At 36.1% G+C, this 21,372-nt stretch overlaps 1 protein-coding gene across 1 annotated transcript; it reads left to right on the top strand.

Annotated features, from left to right (window-relative positions):
• Positions 1 to 5,711: 5,711 nt before the first annotated feature.
• LOC135686713 (zinc finger FYVE domain-containing protein 1-like) lies at positions 5,712 to 21,372 on the top strand. The gene is made up of 10 exons (XM_065203011.2): positions 5,712 to 6,304; positions 7,101 to 7,627; positions 8,081 to 8,291; positions 9,660 to 9,757; positions 11,180 to 11,288; positions 12,702 to 12,799; positions 13,300 to 13,417; positions 13,879 to 14,046; positions 14,300 to 14,514; positions 15,075 to 21,372. The coding sequence occupies exons 1-10, from the start codon at positions 5,903 to 5,905 to the stop codon at positions 15,487 to 15,489; spliced, it is 2,361 nt and encodes a 786-aa protein (XP_065059083.2). The 5' UTR covers positions 5,712 to 5,902; the 3' UTR covers positions 15,490 to 21,372.

Raw genomic sequence — 21,372 nt, 5'->3', positions numbered from 1 at the left:
TGTTTCTATTGCCTAATATTTCGATTAATGATCACAGTCTCACAGCAACCACAAGCAGAGTAAAGTATCTTAATTGTGGTTTGATAGTTCACTTTTGCCTTTAAAGTTGTTAATGGAAGAAATCTTTAAGTGTTCTTCAAAATCCATATGGATTGATATTCCTTTGGTAAGGCAGTTGTGCTTGATCTTGCAATGTTAGGCAATTATCCAGCTGTACCAGTTTGATGGGTATCTAGTGATTGCAAAAGTGGTCAGGTTTTAATCTATTATCACTCACAAGAGATTCTGGGAGAAAAAGCTGCCAACAAATACTTCAAGCTGCCTCAAATACAGCAACAAGCAAAATCATTTGTTATCATGAAAAATAGTTCAATGCCTATGTTTTCACGCTAAAAAGCATGACATTGGTCAAAACCCACAACCAAATACTGAAGGTCATCATGGATGGCCTCATTCAGCCAAGTAATTTTTTCACTTTTTTGTAGGCACAAGTAGCATTAAAATGCAAAGAAGCCATTTAATTCTTCAACAACAAAACACAAGCTACTTTATTTATATCACTTTTTAGGTAGGCAGGGTAGTGTAGAGAGCGGTTTTTAAGTTCAAAGGGTTAAACTATTTATGTACAATTGCAATCTGTGGAAAACAAACTTTCTCAAAAAAAACTAGAGATGAAGGGCAGAAAATAAATTGGACTATAATTTGATTTTGCTGCCATTTCTCAATCCATAAAAAAAGGTACCATTCTAGCATCCTCCAAACCATTAGAAAAAAATTGTTTCAATTGACAAATTCTATGCAAATGTTTGGTAAATTTGGTCATGTCAGTGACTCGAACCACTGCTCCTAGCAAGTGACCCTATAACCAAGGAGACAACCTTGCACCAGCTTCTTTGGTCCAGTTATATGCAAAAAGAATATTCTGCTGGGGTACCGTCCCCCCAGTTGAGATGATTTCAGTGAAAATTGTTTTCCCCAGCTGTTTATAAATTCCTTGTACTACAAACAAATCCTTTGTTGTATAATCTACAGGCTTGTATAAAGCCAGTCTTATCGGCTATTCTATCTTCCTACCGAGCAACATTACTACAGGCGACTTTCTTCGTGAAAAATTTAGGCCATCATCTCTTATGGGAGGACTCAAATTTGGGCATGTAGAAAAACGCACAACGGAGGAAAACAGGGAATTATTGTCTGCCCTCTTTTCTTTTACTTTTATCATTCGTCAATATCAAATTATACTTTTATTGAGAAATTTAGAGTATTCAGAGTATTATGTGGCCAATTTCTTAAATTTGGCCACATAATCTGAAAGAACGGCATAAAATACAAATACCTCTCAATGTGCAAAATTAGCTAGATATGTTCCGAATTAGAGGAGATATGGCCAATAAAAGATTTCAAGTTGCTAACGGATTACTGTTATTCTGCCCTGGTTCATAAAGCTATGAACCAAGACCAAATTACAGAGGTTTGATGGGGCAAGAGCTTGTGCTCAAGTGGCCATATCTCAGCCAATTTACAGTGCCTTTTAGTGATTTTGCATTGTTAGAGGTATTTCATGACGCTCTTTTAGGTTCTGGGATCAAAATTAAGAAATTCTAAAAATAGATGTTTATGACGTCATCACGTCTCATCGAAGAAGCCATTAGGCCAATGATATAGTTTTTTTAAATTCCTCTATATACAATACAGTTAAGTTAATAAACATTACTACAAAATATAAAAAATTTAATGCTATAGCATACCAACTGAATAAGAAGGGGCAAAATAGAACAGATTAAGGGGAATTTCTTGAGGAGGAACTCTCTCCATGGTTAGGCTAGTCGAGGAGAGAGCACCCCATTTTACCATACATGCCAACACTCCCGCAAATTGCGGGAGTCTCCCGATATTTCCGCTCAATAATGACCTCCCGCACGCTAGCCATCACAACTAAGCTAAGCACAAACTATCTCCACCTTAACATGTAATAACTCAAAACATTTGCCAAAACAAGTTTCAGAGACTCTGCAAGTCTTAGCCTTACAGTAGCAGGGAAGGCATAATGTTGCATAAGGTAAAACAAAAAAGAAGTCGATCAATACCATCATTTTCCGCCAGTGGATTTTCATTTTAAAAATATAATTTTGCTATCAAAATTTGCTCCAAAGAATGCAATTTCCGGCGAGCTTGAAGCATTACGATTATAAAAACTTTTGCCCTTTCGCGGCAACCATGGTGCCGCCTCAGTTAATAACTTTGTTTTACCTTGTCTCATCTATCGACCTATAGGGTTGCTAGATTTCAGAGATTTTCACAGTAGGTATGAAGAAATAGAAACAAGGTAAAAGTGCATTTTAAAAATCTTTCAAGCTAGGGCAAAGGTTATGTGTTTTCTCTCCCCCCCCTTACACTTACATGAAATGCTTCTATTTGATTAAAATAAACCAAAGAAATTTTGTTGGAAAATTCTTCATTCTCGCCCTCTTTAGAATTCATCCATGACGCCCCTGGCCCTCAACCACGTCCAACTTGTATGGTATTATCAATTATATTTTATTAAAGCTCCCTTAATCTCGTATGAATTTCTCTGAATTTCGTAGGACTTCTATGATTGGTAATTGCTTTCAAAGAAGAAGGTTCGGGGGATCTTTTATGAAATTTTCAAACTGGAGGGGAATTGTCAAAAAGGGCCTTTTTCTTAACGTGACGCAACTGGCGGCATAAACAAAAGCAAAGGGAATAGAGAGTGCTTTTTTTACTCTGACGAAGCCCTGTATGCCGGGACGAAATATTAGTACTCGTTAAATTTAAGTTATTTTAAAATTCTATCCAACTTATCACATTTGGTTCTTGTCGTCAAATTGCTTCGTTCCTCACTCTCTTTCTTATGCATAATGTGTAAGGTTAAAATTCTTCCACATCAGTCCTCACTCCCATGCAGCGAAAAAATACCCATAAACCAAACAAAATAATGAAAAGGCACCTGCTAGTGGGAAATCATTGGCCAACTAGTGGGGAAATTTAAGGGCCTGGTGGGGAAATCTTCTACTAGTTTGTATGTTAAAAGATCCCCTGAGAAGGCTTTGAGTTTATGACGAAAGCTACAAGTAGATGGTGAATTTTTTTATATCAATTGGAATGTCATTCCAACATCAAAGTAGCGTAGAGACCTGAGGCCATACTGTACTGTGTTAACTTCCAATCGGATTCTTCCAAATTAAAGTTATTTTCAAACGTATTTCCCACTGAAGAAAACACGATAAAATGCAGAAAATAAATTTTAGAATTACAATCATGTTGTTATCATGAATGACTTGTAAATAGTGTAGTCGGCCAATCTCGTGTATCATCAATTGCCTTAGATGAGATATCGATTTTGATATCAAAAATCATAAATGGATTGCTCTTCTTGCTACTTATTTATGGCGTGGTTAGTCAGTAAAGATTTTGAAAGGGTCCCACCAAAAAATCACATATTTTAATCAAAATGTGCAGTTCCTTTAAAATTAGACATGACTCAAGATGTTATCTTGTCGGATAATCGTATGCCAGGCTCCCTAGACCCCCCCCCCCCCCCCAATGGAAGCGTGGATTTCCGCCACTGAACAGATCCAACTAATGCAAAGAAAGAACGAAAAGAGGAGGGAAGAATCTTATAAACATAGCCGTACACAGATCTAAGCTTCAGCTTAATTCAACAGCTTGAAGATGTACATGAAATGAAATTCAACAGCGTACTTCAGCTTAAAGAGATCATGCATCTTGTAAAAACCTTCAGGTTAGAGAAAATAGGTGTAGATGGAGAGGTAAAATGTTCAAATGAAATGGCCTTTATGACCCTTTTCTGCAACAAGAACACTGGATCAATATGAGTTTCATATGTAAGATCTCAAACTAAGACACCGTATTGAAGAAACAGTGAGAAAAAAGAATTGTAGAGACAAATTAAAACATTAGTGGGTAAAAGGTGTTTTACTTTGAAAAACATACCACAAGTTCAAGCAAGTCTTTTGAAAGCTTTGTCAAGTGATATTTCCAAGAAAGATTTTCATCAAGAAGGACACCAAGAAATAACAAGTTTTTTCACAGGGAAGTTTCCAATCTTTATATTAACTGCTTCAGAGAGAGGATGTTGAGGTGACTTAAAAATAATAAAAATAGTTTTATCAATATTCAATGTAGTCTATTCACGTCAAGCCACATTTTCATTTTTTTCAATTCTTTGTTTACTATCCCTTGAAGTACAATGCCTGCCAAAAGTCGCGTGTTCCTTTCTATTTCCATGTCAACAAGGAGGGTGTTGCCCCCCTTCCCCCGCATACAATGTTGATTCGCTAGCTGAAAACCATAGCTATGTAAAAATGTATCACTTGTACATGTAGGATTATTCATATTTCCGTGGTACAACATTGTACAAGGGGGGAGGGGATGTTGCAGCTCGTGCACAACGTAAATTGTAGCAAGTGTTCCAAGACTTTTGGCAGGCATTGTAGGTCAAGATTGTCAGCTTCATTGATTGTAAATGTAAGTATCATCTGCAAATAGGTAGAAGGTTAGTTTGGACGATGAGAAAGGATAGTGCTTCCGAAAAGAACCCTCGTGAATGAAAATTGTTCAAGCTTTTGTTTTGGTTTCCATGAATATTTGTTTTTGAGAGACGAAGAAACAACTCGTGGGGTTTTGTTTTATTTTGGCTAAAAAGCTGATGGCCAGGAAAGTTGAGATGCAGGAAAAAAGTTGAGTCGAAGGTCTACTAACCTTTCCTTTGAATTCCGCTTACTTTTAAAATATTCTCCTAGCTTTGATGAACAAAATGGAACAACGATGTTTAGTAGAAAGTAAGAGTCGTCAGCATAGTAATTTCGCGCGCTTTTTAAAAAATACAATCCGAAATTCCTTCAAATTAAGATTTAACATTACACAGTCAGAATTCTGGAAAAAATCGAACCGTACACGACTCCTTTATTGCAATTTTATGAAGTAATTCCTTTACGAATTTTCCCCGTATTCGTTTCGCTCCGTTTTCGTTGATGAAAAAGCTGTCCGTTCACACTTATCCGTTTTCAAATGACTACGATTTCAATACGGTAAGTGTTCACACTGCTCCAACAAAAACGCTGGTAGTGGCCTCATTTTTGGAAAGAGGCGCGCACGAATCCTCAACAAATTGGCGTCATTCTTAGTGAAATTAAATAAAAGCAAATCGTGAAAAACTTTGTTGTAACAGCTACTAGTCAATTGTGAATTCTCAACTTCAAAATTTTTAGATTTGGTGTGCTAGAAAGCACGTATTTATTTTGCCGTTGTTAGCGTATTCAAATGTCTCCGTTTTTGGTGTTCACACTGAAAACGGAGCGTATTCAATATGCACCGTACTAGAAAGTATCCGTTTTCATTAGCATTTTCAAATGACTCCGTTTTCATAGCAGAGTAGTATGAACGGCAAAAACGGATTAGTTTGACCCCGTTACGGAGTAGTGTGAACAGGCCTAAAATAGGTTGCTAAAAGAAAATCAAACAGAAAACAGCTAAAAGGATCATTATTTCTTCTAAACATAAATTTCTTTACATTAACGTTTTATACATTAACGTGTGCCCGAATGTTTTCCCTTGGGTGCGGTCCGTTGTTTTGAATTTGACATCATATTTCTGCATTATTTAAATCGTCTTAATTATGTACATAATCTAGCTAATTGTAAATATTGCGTAATAGCTGCATAAATTTGCATGTATTTTTGATGATGTAAACATACAATGGCGGCTTCTTGATCGACTATTTTGCTGTAGGCCAGTTGAGTATCCTAAATGGCACCTTAGAAGAACAAAAATAGCTTTTAAGCTCTCTCTTCAGTAAAATGCTGTTCAGTAGCATATTCTGAAAGCCAAATGCGAACGATTTCTTTGTAATGATGTTGTGATGGCGGAGGTTGGTGCGTCACATTCGAAAAAGGAGGCAACGAAGGCAAAAAATATTTTGCCTGCTGATCTTCAGTTTGAGGGTACCCGGTCAGAGCAAAACAGATGCGAAAAGTGTCGACGAAAACCTTCCGTCTACATTTGTATCGATTGCGGTGGTATTGGTATCTGCAAAGATTGTGAAAGTGTGATGCATAGTGGGGCAATGTCGAAGAGTAAGAAGAAACATCGCACAAAGGACCTGTCCACCTCAAAAGCTGGAGATGCGAAACCAAATGGATTTCTGGAGGAGCAGTTGATTGATTTTAGTCTAAATGATGATGAAGACATAGCAACAAAAGAAACTGCTCAAACTTATACAGAGGAAAGTTTTCTTTTGGTGGATGGAAGCGAGAAGCTCCAGGTAGATATCGAATCTTTCTCAGCCCCCAAATTATCCATACATTCTTCTTCCAAACAATTTTCCTTCAAGATCTATTGCTTATAGTGGACTTACCCATTTTTGAATAACAGCTAAAGAAAATATTTGGCTTGGCACTTAAAGAACAAAGTGTATATATCTCTTTTTTACCAGACTCTGCTGAAAGATTTGTTGACAATATATTGAACACAACATGACCTTCAGTACTGAATGTGTTGATTAACAATGAAGGCAGAAGTATAAAAAAGCATTATATGATGAAACTTATATAGTTATCTAAGATGAAACTATATGAACTTCAGATTTTGCTTTTGAAACCCTTGGAAAATCTGTAGTAGGATTTCATATAAAAATTCCTTTAATAATCACCTTATTGCTAAAGACCATAAAGAAATAACAGGCATTTGTTTAGTAGTGTCAGGCATTTGCTTAGTAGTGTCTGGACATAACATGTGCTTGATAAAGGAAATTAATGCTATTTTGCTTATTGCTTTCTGTTCTTCTGTTGCTATCCCTTCATTTTTCAATTTTTGAGGCCCGTATCTAACGCCCGTCATTTTTCAATCAGAACTTTGATGAAGCCCCGTATGCCGGGGTGAAATATCAGCCTTCACTGATTTACGTGTATTTATTGTTGTTTATTCTACGGTGTTTCTTATTTGCTACTTGTTTTTTATGTCGTTCAAGTTTTTTGGGAAAATTTCAGCCTGATGATATTTTTTTTTAAACAAAGTGAGAAAGTTGAAAATTTTTCTGAATATTTTCTTTTCTTGTTTAGGTACATTCAGCAGATGAATTTGTTAGAAAATTGAAATGTGAAGCTAATGTACGGGTGAAAGTTGTGTCAATTTTTGGAAATACTGGAGATGGTAAATCGCATACACTGAACCACACCTTCTTCAAGGGAAAGGAAATATTCAGCACCTCTTCTTCACAAGAGTCTTGTACAGTTGGTGTCTGGGCATCATTTGATAAAACTCATAATGCACTCATCGTTGACACTGAAGGATTACTGGGTATCTCAGAAAATGTGAACAAGCGTATGAGACTGCTTTTGAAAATTCTAGCTTTATCTGATGTTGTTATTTATAGGACTAGAGCTGAGAGACTTCATATGGACTTGTTTACATTTATTGGTGATGCATCAGAGGCATACTCTAAGCATTTCAGCAAGGATTTAAAAAATGTTAAAGAGAGGATAAAAACAGATCTTTCACTTTGTAGTCTAGGCCCTGCAGTTATAATTTTCCAAGAAACACATTATACAAAGCCACTCGGAGAAGAAGTACATACCAATGGAGAGATGTAAGTATTTGGATAAATTTCTGCTTTACACAAATAAACTATTTGCAAAATGGACAGAACAAACCAAATTTCAGGGCCCATGCCTTAGGTGGCCATGGCCCTCCCAACAAAGCAATTAATTTCAACTTTTGTTATTTTGGCCTTGGCCCTCCACTTTTGTTAGCCTTACCCCCCTCCCCTCCAAATTTGTGGCATTGGCCCTGAATTTGAGTGACTCAAATCAAGATATAAACAGTGTGACTAGAAGTTTCATCACAGGCTCTAATAGAAAAGTTGTTGTGATCTAACTAATAAGATATTGGGCTAGCTATAGTAGCCAGCCTTTACCGGAAAGCCTTAGTGTCTAAGGCGGTATCTCATACTTCACCAATTTTTCTCATCTATTTATTCAAGTATATTTTCTACTAAATTTATTGAGGGGGTAAGTTATGTGAACTCCGCATTCCTTTGCAGATCAATTCGTTCTCCTGAGGATATTTTACGAGAAAATTTTGATAATGTCAACAGAGATCCCCATGCTTTTAGCTCCATGACATATCTTGGTACTCAGACAGTTACACCTCCCACAGATTTTACTGGTTTGTTGCAGTCAGTTGAGATGCATTTGAGAAATACTTCTGTCAGATCAGCAAGATCTTTACCTGTCATCTACAACGCTCTTGTGGTAAGTATTTCTTGTACCTTTTTACTTACTTGCAATTGAAAGAAATAAGGCAATTGAAAGAGGAAATTTTCAAATTGTAGAAACATAAAAATGTGTCAAAGGAATGAATGATACAATAAAGTTAGAAAATTTGCAAGCGATTTTATGGTGGTACAAAACTTAAAAATGGCTTTGGCTACATAGGACGCACTACCCAAAGGTTGGGGATAGAATAAAGCAGCATGTTCGTTATAGCATTAGGAACAAAACTCTCCCCAAGGAGAACAGCCTCCTTGGTCTTGCAGATCAAAAACAGAAAGTTAAACATGCAATTCCACTATCAGGCAGAATTTACTAGAACACCCAGATTGTCAAAAAACTATAACGACGCAATGTTTGGGATTATTGACAAAGCCCGATCCTTGTTCCATCTAGCAGTTTTGAAATCTATCTACATAAACATGGTAAGCGGCACTGATTGTGCAATCTCAACAGTCATGTGCTTGCATTTTCTGATTGGCCTTTTTGATCCACAATTGAGCATATTTATTTTTGATCTATTTTCTGACGTTTTATATTCTGAAGAGTGTAAGATGAAAAGCTTGGTCTGACTCAAAATGTTTTGCTTTTTTCAAAGCCATTGCAACAATAAAAGCTCATATAATAAAGCTCAACAGGCTTCCGAGGCACAATGTGCTTTTACCGTATGTGTTATGAAATTGGACCAGTTCTAAAATGCATGGAAATCAATGTAATTGACAAATTAGTACAAAAACGTTACTAAGTGATTTGATATAGGTTTTTAGTAAAAAGTGAAGAAAGGTAGTTTTGTCAACCCTGACAGTAATTCTTTTTCAAGTTGATCTTGTTTAAAAAATTTCAAACTTTTGTGGTATTGAACTATAAAGAATGTTCCTGGAAGTGTTGAATAAAAATTGAAAGATTGTTTACTTGCAAGATTGTTTGTGGATTGAAGGACCTCCCCAGCCAAAATTGCATTTTCTCTTTATGACTCAATGTTATGTAATTTGAACAGTGAACATAAATTTATAATTTGCTTTCAATATTTTTTAAATGTCAATGACAGGATTAAGTCAAATTCCTGTATGTTGTAATTTCCTGCATTCTTTGCTTTGAAACATTAAAATTTCAGTTCATGTTTGTCAGGTCATTTGTTTGAGACATGTTTTCAGTATGATTTTGTGACTTTTTACTTCACAACTTGTTGTTAAGTAGATATCTACTAATGTTATCATGAAATCCCTTTATTCTTAATGACTTTAGAGTGCTTTGATTATTTTATGGATCATCAAATTTCATAAACATTGTAAACCAATTTCTGTTGTGTTATATTCAAGATTACGATAGACATTTGGCTTTCTGTTTCAGTTGCTGAATGAGAAGTTTGCTGGTGATATTGATCATGCCATCCCAAGTAGTTTCCCAGATGAATATTTCACTTGCTCAGCAAAATGCCAATCTTGCAAGTAAGTTTGTAATGCTTTTTTTGCATTATATACCTGAGATGCTATACTTAGAAAAAAGAAAAGCAATTTAAAACTTGATGATAAAAAAAACAAAAAAGCAGCTATACAAGATAAAGTAGAAAGCAGGGATGTCAGAACAGGGGGTCACCAGGGACACTTGCCAGTACCCTTTTCTAAGAAGTAACCTTTTTGATAAACTGCCTCTTGGAAAAGTACCTCTGAGATATTGCCCCCCCCCTTCAATCCTAAAATGCTTTTGACATCTCCGGTAGACACTGGACAAAGGATGCCATGATTTATTGTAATAATTCTAATTATGTTTACTCTGCACATTTTACCATAATTCAGTTATTAATTGCTGTATCTAAGATAGCAGGCTCAGAACCAATAAATAACAACTGAGAACTTTAAATCTTGCACAGTGTTCGATAAAGATGCAGAAAGTTTTTAAATTGTCTTGCTTTTATAAGAAATTTGTATATTAGTTTGACTATAATTGAAGCACACGGAGCTTCAATTGATCCAATTTAGAGGAATCTAAAATTCAAATAAATGGTTCTACTATAATAGAAAGTAAGAATGTTAAACTTTTGGGGGTAACACTAGACCATCAACTTAGATTAGAAGAACATATTAAAGTTTTTTGTAAAGAAGCTGGGAAAAAGGTAAACGCTCTAGCCAGGATTGCTTTGTATATGGATGAATTTAAGCGAATTCTTTTAATGAAAACGTTCATATTATTATATTTTAATTACTGTCCTCTTATTTGCATATTTTGCAGTAGGAAAAGTAATAATCGAATAAACTGGATTCATGAAAGAGCAATGAGAATAGCTCATGATGATTATGAATCAACTTTTGAACAACTTTTAATAAAGAATAAAACAATAACTTCTCATAAGAAAAATTTACAATATCTTGCAATAGAAATTTACAAAACCACCTTTTATGGATGAAATATTTTCCATAAATGAATGCCCATATTACTTAAGAAACTCCCAATTCAAAACAGCGGAGCCACATTACAAAATATATGGATTCAATACCGTATCATACAGATGTAGCCAAATATAGAACTCAGTTCCAAATGAGATAAAGTGTTCCCCTACTTTATCAATATTCAAGAAAAAAATCTCAGAATTTACATCATTTAATTGTACTTGTAATCTTTGCAAGGAATATGTTAGCAACATCGGTTATATTTGATTTATATTATATTTAGCGTTGGTAATTTAAATTAGTTGGTTTTAATTAGCTTGTATGCATAGCTAGAAATTGTACCAACTTTAAATAAATAAATAAATAAATAAATAAATAAATAAATAAATAAATAAATAGATAAATAGATAAATAAAGAAGAAGCTAGAAATCGAATGAAGCTCCTAAAATGCACAACGAGAGTTTAATATTCCCATGTTTTAGTTCAAGATGCGAACGTAGCATGAGCCACGAGAGAGATGGACAGAAGCACAGCTCAAATCCTAGATGCAAGTATCAAGCTCAATTCGACAATCGAGTTTTTCTCTGCAGGGTGAGTTTCAGTCTCAAAGAGTTTCTGTCATGCTTTCTTAGCACAGCCTATAGCAACTTGCACCCAGAGATTTTAGAAAATAAAGCAGTTTTAATAAGAAGTGATTGATAGATATATATCCTGATAATATAAATATATATCCCGTAAACGCTTGAAAGGAGGACCGATCACATATTTTTGCCAACAACATCATCTTGACAGTTTTAAAAAGTCTCTAGAGCGCACAATTTTCTGGAATTTTTTTACTGTAAACGGTTTCGTGTAATGTTGTGATTGCAGTGCAAAATATTTTGTTATAGGGAAACATCTAAGAACTTTGTCATTTTCATCTCATTTTATAATGTTTCATTCAAAACATCGATTAGCAGATTCATTTTGGGGTCTTTCTGTATTTCTGGCTCTTTTATGCATAAAAATAATTTATGGTCAGTAAAATCGTAAATCTTGAAATTACAACGTAGTTTTTTTGGCATATGTGCGTTTTTTGCATACGCGGACAGTAGCAGAATATGCAAAGATTATGGTTGTGGTCAGTAAAATCGCCTATAACTTGAAGGCTGAATGCCAACGCGGGTAAAAATCGCCCTCTTTTCTAAAATTTTCCAGCCTCATGTAAACCACGCTTGGAAAAGTGAATTCTATTCTTGCGCCTGATAAAAATTGGAAGTACGATATTGAAACTCAATATTGAAAGTTATTAACCAAGACGTTTTGAAATTATAGAAATTGTCTCAATGCTATGACGTTAATACTTTCAACCTTGTGTCACAAGTTTTATAGTTTTATATGTGCCAAATGAGTTTTTGACTTTTTGAGATGAATGTAAAGTTTTCAAGAAAAAATACATGATTTATGTATGAGACCAACGCTCTAGGGTCACTACTACAGATCATTCTAGAAATTGCAATAGAATGTTCAAAGTTGTGATATAGCCAAGGCACCCTCCTGCATTTCACCGAGGACTAGGGTTAGTTTCAGGTTCACTTGGAATCACAAACGATTACGATTTATAAAAATTATCTTAATAAATACAATTCTATAACCCTGAATATGATAAAATAATTGTAATATTATTATTTTAGTATTGTACTTTAAAATTATAATATGATCATATTCTATATATTCAATCATTGTTTGTTTGCCGCACACGCACTCAACTGATATCAGTGGTGTAGTGCTATCAAAGTAACAAGGGGGCTCTTGCACAAGATATTGCGAGAAATAATAGCAAAAGTAGAAATTTGCCAATTTTTGGCATCAACAAGCGGGGCTGAGCCCCATTGAGCCCCCCTAGCACTACACCCCTGACTGATATGTAAATTATGATTTATGTTGAAACCTAATCGATGCTCCGGCAGGTATCTTCATTTTTCATAATGCACTGACAGAAATTCATGTATTTTTTTATTCAAGGTGTGTTACGAAAGAGGAGTCGAGTCTGTCGTTATTCCAAAGACATCAGAGTCGGCTGACTCCGCTTGGTACGGGCTTGCGAAATATGCATGGGCGGGGTATGTTATGTTTTCGAGAAATAATTGTAACTCATATTTGCAATTCTATATATATCGTTTCAAAGTTTAAGATGTTTTACGTCCAAAGTTTTGTGGTATAGAAAGACTGCAGCACGAACATGCATTGAATTTCCGTACCAGCAAAACTTTATTCTTTATCGCTGTATTCAATAAACGCCTAAAATATCAAGGTTTTTATTAGTTTGCTGGCTTCGAAATTCTTTTTTTCCCAAAATATTGATAATATTTCCAAAAATATTTTTTCATAATTAAACAATCTACGCTTCATTTTTGAAGCATACCTATCTCCTTATATAGTTGATTAATTATGACCTGGTTCTGAGTTAGAACTTCCGTGGAAATTCCAGAGAAACTTTCTAAAAGTGATTGTTCAAACTTCACGTCATGTAAACTTCTACCTTTGTACATACAAATTTGATTGATAGTTTTCAGAAAGAGTATCCATAAGATGAATTGTCTTTTTGACTGATATTTTGCAGCTACGTCCTCGAATGCCCGGAATGCGGTGTCATATACCGAAGTAGACAGTTTTGGTATGGGAATAGGGACCCTATGGAGACTGCTGTGAGGGCAGAGATTCGGCATGTTTGGCCAGGGGTATGAACTTACCTTAGAATAATATAGTTACTTTTAATTTTTGTGTTTTAGTGACTTATTTATTAATTTGACTCTCTTTATAATGTGATCAAAGTAACAAAACATGTTTAAGTTCTTGAAAGTAGTTTGATAACGAATGAAATAACAATGAAATGTGGATACAATTTTTACCTTGCTTTTGCTTCGAAGCAAATTTACATTGGTTGGTTTTAAGTTAAAAAGAACAATTTAAATGAAATGAATTGTTTAATTGATGGTTGCTGCTTCCAACCTAAGCGTATTCGGTTCACTGTAAAACATAAAGGCATGACATGTAATCTTACAGCAAGAGTCAGGGGTATATATTTTTCTTGTGTGGCAATGATACGGGAAAGATAAACGAATCCCAGGCCTGCGCGCTTGCGTTTGCTGATCTGTTGAACGATTTGTCGCTCTCGCTCTTAATTACCTTGCTGTTCTAGACACGCATCATGCAGGGCAGTCATAATGCGGTTCGTAGAATTATCGATGGCATGCATACGTTTGCTGAAAAGATAGGTCATGTGGGCGCGAAACCAACGAAGGTAGTGTCGAACTGGGTCACCGATAAGGTTGCGCCATCGTATTGGGTTCCTAACTATCAGATTCTGGTAAGTCGAGCGTTATAGTTGTAAATTATCTCTTTTGCATTTATTGTCTGAAAAGATCATTTGACTCATGTCGACAAAGTTTAGCAAGTTCTCAGCATGCCCACGTGCTGCTCGCAAATGAACATGTGCAGTCTTGGCGTCATTGAACAGAGTCTAGCCAATCAAGAGCAGCCCTGTTAATCATCATGGCAGCAAATTATGTGGATTTTTTTGGTTTGGATTTTAGATTTTTGACCTTTGGTTTTTTTCTTAGGAATGTTTCAGCTGTGGCAAAGACTTCGGTGAATTCGACAAGAAACACCACTGCCGTGCTTGTGGACAAGGTTTTTGTGACGAATGTACAACAAAACGAGTTCCTGTACCAGAACGAGGCTGGGGTGATGAGCCTGTTAGGGTGTGTGATGAATGTGCTAAGAAGTACGAGGCTGTCAATAAGCTGTTTCTAAAGGAAAAGTCTTTAGATTTGAAGTAAGTAAGCTTTGTTGCCCTGTTTGCTTTGCGTTTTATTTGACGCACGTTCAGATTCTCACTGTTTCATAAAGTATTCAGACTTGATTGTGTGGTAAGACCTCTGTTCTGCATTCCTGAAATCATCCCTTTCTCAATAAAAGCTCTTGTTGATGCTATTGAGCTAATTTAATGAAATAGCAGGTAACCAATCTGTCACTGTGTTGTTATAAACATATGTGTGATTATCAAGAAATCTTTATTGTCCTTCAAATCTTAATAAAATGCACTTTCCTAAAACGATAAAATATTTCAGCTGAGCAAAATGTACCTCTGTAGATAAGGAGGATTGTTTATTAAAATGAGATATTTTAGTTACTTATCAGCTTTCAGTTTTACTCTAATTCTCACAATCAGATTGCTAGCAGTCTGTTAGTTCTTGATTACAGTTGCAGCTTGTTATTAGTTTTTTCTTTTCCTTTATTTCGTATTTCCATACTCCGTAAAGCCTTTAAAGAGGCATGCTGCTATACACTGGTCCTATCCAGTAGGTTTAATGTCAACCGGATTTTTCACTTCAGTGCTCTAATGGAAGCAATCAACGATGACCCCGAGTTAGAAACTGGAGAGCTGGTAGCCGTGAAGACAAGTGAAAATATCCCTGTTCAGTATCCTCCCGAAGTTCTCACCAATCGCAAGCTGACAGAGAGTCTGCAGTCCACGGTTTCATTCATCTCAAGCACTTTGGAGTACCCTAAAGAATATGTCGTTGACGTGTTGGCCAGGCCATCTTATTGGGTTCCAGACTCTGAAATCAAAGCCTGCTTTTGTTGCGGAGAAACTTTCAAGGCATCAGCCTCTAAGCATCATTGCCGATCATGCGGGCAAGGCTTTTGTGATAGCTGCTCTCAAGAGAGGCTGCCTGTGCCGTCCAGAGGTTGGGATTACCCGGTTAGAGTGTGCAAGCTCTGTGCTGAAAAGAAGGGACCTCTTTAACAAAAAAATCTGTAAAATTTTGTGATTGATATATAAGTTGTTCTTTGCATCTAGTTAGGTGATGTTTGAATATATCTACAGTATTTTTACGTTTAGAATAAACCCGCCACGAGACTTGTGGTATCTATGTCAGCGTTACTAGGACACTTAATCTCTGATAGGCAACAATTTGCAATGAGCCATCTCTTCAGTTTACGGTTTAATTAAAAAAGCAAATAGTTCGTAAATGGCCCCTAGTGTATGAATGTTTGACTAGTCTAGCTCGGCGCAGATTCGTTCGTGGAAATTCCCTCTTACATACTGTCTCTTCGTTTCATTCATCATCATCGTCAATCGCTGTCTCTGGCTGCGGCAGAATACGCACTAACGTGTGATAGCTGCTTCCACAGTTCTCTATCTTTAACGAGGGTGTTCAGGGAAATTGTGTCGAGTTCTGTCCATGCTTTGATGTTATCTCTCCATCTTTTATATGGTCGTCCTCTGTTTGTTTCATTTAATGTTGGACCTATTTGTTATTTTTGGTTTTCTGTGTTTTTCAATAATCACGTGGTTTTTTCTTCTTGTGCTAGTTTTCGATTTTAAGATGTTAACGGATAGACGAATATAATTTATTTCCCGTACATTTTCTTTTAAACAATGCTTAGGTCTGTAAAGCCTTAACTCTCGTACGCAGTTAAATTATTTCCATTTGTATTCTACTTTAAATTTTTTCAATTTTGAACGTTTCTCTGTCATAAAAGTCCAGTTATACTTCGCCTGAAAGCTACGAATTCAGTATGAAATATTATAAGTTTGGACTCCGGCAAACAATTTCCACTGTGTTGCTATTTTTATGGTTTTTCTTCGATTTTTAAAAGCCTTATCGAATTCTTTCATTATTGAAATGTTGACTGCGAATAAGCAGAATTTCCACTGCTTCTTGAACAATGAAAAAATCAAGTTAAATTTTGTGTATCATATGTAGTCATCAAATTCTTTGTAATATGTCAAAAGCTCTCCGTTTATAGCCAATCGTTATTTTACATTATCTTGAGTAATTTTCAGCTGTCATGCTCGTTATGAATTTATAAATATATTTGAGATTTTAATTGGATGAATGTTATGATTGTAACATTGCTCTATGCATTAATATCTTGCATTAATATCTTCGTTGCTGCTTTTGAACTTACGTTTACTAGCATAAAGATTTATCGCATATTTTAAAAATCCATTTAAATAACTACCATTTTAAGAAAAAAAACTTTTTGAGGATAAAACACCTATTTCCGAATACAAAACTATTTATTTCGTAGCCACTACACTGACAGTTGGGTCTTTGCAGTGGATTTTAGGATAACTTACAGTTATCGATAACATTTCGTTGACCAAAGGTAAAAATTCTTAACTGAGCCACCCAAACAGGTGCAACTGCAACCACAGTTACATGGCGTCATGGAAAATGGGCTGAATATTTCGAAGGTTTCTGCGATCGTTTTCTATTTGCTTGTTTCTGGCAACATGGAATTGAGTCGAAATTTTTTCATCCACAGAATTAACATCATGGTTACGGCTAATCCTTTGAATCTTCACAAAAACCTCATTTACACGTCACATTGACCTTTTTTTAAAATAATGGACCAGTTTTCAAATTTGGCAGGTTCGTCAAAGAATAATGTGTGACACAAAGATGTATAAGCTGGTTATTTTCAGTTTTCGCCAAAGCAGCGATGATTCTTTTTGACCATAGAAATTTCGATGCCTGTTCAAATGCCAATCTCAGAATCCTGTTACCTTTTTATGTGTCATTAGATGCTATCACGGAGGGTCGAATGAACAAAATTTTTGCATCGCTGAGTCCAGTAGAATTTTAGCATCGCTGAGGCCGCTGGAGTCCATGTAGAGAATATCTGAAACCTGAAAATCTGTACATAATGAAACATTCCTAAACTATATTTCCTCGCCAACTTCGACGTTCTGAGCAGGGTTGCCAACTGGCCTCCGGCCTTATTTTGGCTATTTTTTGGCTTCCAAAAGTAATGTTTGAAAATGAGATTAAAACCCCATAAAAACATAGAATGGATGGCCATAATATGTCCATGAACCAGTTAGACACCTGAGGTGGCATTGATTTCATTCAAATGGACCAGTGTCTGAATTGCTCATGTAATGATGTGAAGTCGATGCTATTGCTTGCTTTTTTAACACTTGATTGACTAACTTTTTGAGCATTGAGTATTTGCAAGCAATCTTTTGGTGGTACAAAACTTCAAACGTTTTCGAACTATGTTCTAACATTTTATACTCTGAAGTGTGTCAGACGAGAAGCTTTATCACGATTCAAAGTATCAACCCTGGTTCTGCATGAAAGGATGAACACGTTTCTGTGTCAATTTGCATAGCTCGTTAGAAATATCACGTCATTGCGGAATGTTTCTGCTTGCTACCATATCCACTTGGTGCACATTCGGATTTCCAGCCAGAACAATTTTGCAGCCAATTTTAGCAAACGAGTAAGAAAAACAGAAATTTCAGACATTTGGCCGCCCTCGACCACAAAAGAAATTGTGCTTGGCCTGTTTTCTTTAAGAGGTCAAATAAGTCAATGCATTAACGTTGGATTTGAAACTTTACATGAATGGTGCAGCCATCACTTTACAGAGATGTAGAGCTATCGACAAAATAGGTTGGTCTGTAAATTGATAACCCTTCAAAACCTCAAACGAGTCCTGAACTCTGAGCTATGCGTTCCCTCCTGTATGAATAATACGCTCTAATTTCAACCGGGTTACTGGTAATGAACGACAATTTATTGAAAAACTTGCATCATACAGCCATTATCTCTTGAAAGGTAGAGAGGACAAATGAGGAGCATCTAAATAGAAATTTAAGCATAGGATAGAAGTTTGCTACAAAGCTTTATTGCCGCACTTTGCAATGATATCTGAAAGATACCCGCTTCTATGACATCTTGGGAGGAGGTAATAGCATTTAAAGACAGACAGCTTTGAGAATACTGGTTAATTACAGGTAACAGAAAAAAGCCCGTATCCTTAGCACATTTTCGATACATTACGCAACAAGTCTGTATATGTCAGAGATGCATTACAAGGACTTAAAACTAAAGTGGCCTTGTGGAGAGAGATAATTCAAGTAAGTACACTTTTAATTCCACGTGGATCATCTCTGTCTGCTGAAAGGCATTTAATCGTAGCCGCTGTCTTGCATCAATTGCACTTCATGAATTTTTGTTCATGATAGTTGAGCTCATGTGTTTATTAATTAAGATGGAGATAAAAGAGATCAATGATCAGTTTACTAAATTTAATTCTGTCTCCATTTATATTTAAAGGTATTTAGATATGTCCTAACTCCTAATCATATTCCCTAATGATTCATATCTTGCAAATCACTTTTTACACACTGGCAACAACCTAGAAGCTAGGAGAGATGCAGGAAAAGCAACTGGGGAATGATTGAAGCCCCTAGTTGGGAGGGGTTAAGCAAAGTTGGGATACTTTCGCTTAACGCAAATCAAAGTACAGTTTTGGGAAAATTAATTGTTTTTCCAGTTTTCAAGCATTTGCAGCTCCTTATAAACTTATAAAGCATTTTTTAACGCATCTGGAAGTCTCTAATCACAATTCTTTGTATTCTAGGAGTCAAAGTAGTCATACTCGAGTGCATACCTAATTTTAAGGAAAATTTATCACCGCACATTTAAATGAAAGCTTTTTAGCAGGAAATTAAGGCTTTTAAGAAATCTTAGCTGTCCACGCCCTTTACTTTCGCTGCAAAAACAGATAGAGCTTTTTGCAAAAAGGTACTAGTGACTCAATTCATTAGTGACTCGATTTGAAAGCAACCTGTGACACAAGAGTTTTTACGATTACAGTTGACAAGTCATCCCAAAAAGCTCTACAAGGACCTGTAACTTCTTCAGCTTAATAAAGAAAAAAAAATAATGGTTTAAGTGCAAATTTTATGTTTTTTATCATTTCTCTCCAGTTTACTTTTCCTGCTCAGTTTCATCGTCTTCTTTGGTGGGAAATACAAATGAAAACCAACAATTTTTGGCAGATTTCAATTGAAAGTTTGGCTAATTGTTACTCTCTTGAAATTAGATATATAAATCGCAAGCAGTTTTGATTTCGTCATTTGTTTTTTATGGTTTTATTATCTAATTTTTTAAGCAGTACTGGTTTAAAGTGCATTATGTATGTATGTTTAGCGCCGCCAAGGGAGACAGCATTCTCGAAAAACGATCTGTCATTCAAAAATGTTGGAGGGTATATTTTAGAGAGATAACGACTTAGGCCAAAACCAACAAAGCGTCGTTCGATGTTAGCCTCGTTTTGACACTAAGGCTATTTTTGTAAGGAGCACGAAAACAGTAGCAAGAGTTTTTTTACTTATCTTGACCATGGTTTGTAGGGGAAGCTTTTTCACGAGTGTGACGTAAGTAAGCAAATATTTTCTTTTGAAAGAAAATCATCGATGTCGGTCCTAAGACAGTAAATCTTGGACAGATCAAATAATTTAAGGAAGGATTCCATCACCAAAGGTCATGGAACCTGTTATGTGTGTGAGAAATTTAATGCCACAGATTATATTGAGGTTTTCTATTGTTCGGATTTGCTGCTAGCAGAAGTTCAACATTACCCGCTGGATTATAAAACAGAAGCATTAAACATTGATTAAGCGTCTGAGATTATTCAAATATTCGATTATAACATTGTTCTTTTTGATGCGTGTGATAAACGAACGAGCTTTTTTGGATGCTCTAGTCAAAAACATCGCCTTGTGAGAGAATAGTCTTGGTTTCGTGTAAATATATTGGTGGCCAAACAAGGAGTTTTCGAGTCAGGTTTTTCCGCTTTCACCCAGAGCGTGCAGAACTTGGAATCAACAAACTGCTCTAATACTTCCTCATGGCATATACAGAATTGGAGTGTCCGAAGCAGTCGCGAAATTGAGCAGTAAATCCAAAAGATAGCGCAGTTTTTATTATAAACAGAATGGGAACCAAAAAGAGAGTCGATACAAACTTGAGTTTCAGGAATTTTTCACCATTTTACGAAAAAGCATTGGCAGAGGCGAAACGCGAGGAAAACATTTTAAGAATCATCGAGAAGGATATTGATCGTAGGAAGATGATTGCTTATTCACATTTGAGAGCAGAACAAAGGTTGGTGGAGAAGGACCTTTACGAGCTGAGGATGGCAAGGCAGCGTGCCAAGACAGAAAACGCAAGATTTGGCAGACGGGCTTTATCAGACACAAACCTTTTAAGGTGCCATAAAACAGGGCTGCAAGGAGGGTTTCTAACTCAGGGAGAGCTTCAGAAAATCGCTCGGAAAAAAGACAGTTGTGGACTCCCATCGTTGATAAAGGAAAATGCCATTGTGGGTAAATCACACTTACTGGAGCAAAGAGAAGTCGGCCACAAGCTCAAAAGGATGCCACGTAGAGACAAATTTTCATTACCTTCGCGTGATTTTGTTCACAGTGAAAAGTTTGTAAAAAGGACCTCAGAATCGTCAAAGCTGTCGGGAAATTCGAAAGTTGAGCACAGTATATTGTCAAGTTGTTCCTTGTCTTTCACAAGAGCAAACAACGCATTCGACGGGCAATATTGACATTTGGAAAACTGTGCACTGTGAATTGACACAGGCACATCCAAACTAATTATTCATGAAAAATAAATGTGGTCACTGGCACAGACGGGAACATGCAGTGTCTGTTGCAGAGTGAATTCCATAACTAAAACTTCTCTTCGTTTGTACCGATAGTGGGAATGCGACGATAATGCAGTGTGCTAACTTGCATTGCGGTACATAGGAAGGCGCTCATTTCATGGTAACCCATTCAGCAATGCTGGCTTACCAAGGGCCATGCATCCAAAAT

The sequence above is a fragment of the Rhopilema esculentum genome, chromosome 10, assembly GCF_057945365.1.
Source record: "Rhopilema esculentum isolate cy_ngs chromosome 10, ASM5794536v1, whole genome shotgun sequence".
In the NCBI taxonomy this organism is placed as follows: Eukaryota; Metazoa; Cnidaria; class Scyphozoa; order Rhizostomeae; family Rhizostomatidae; genus Rhopilema; species Rhopilema esculentum.
Note: the sequence above shows the minus strand (reverse complement) of the source record. Positions and strands in the feature narration are given on the sequence as shown.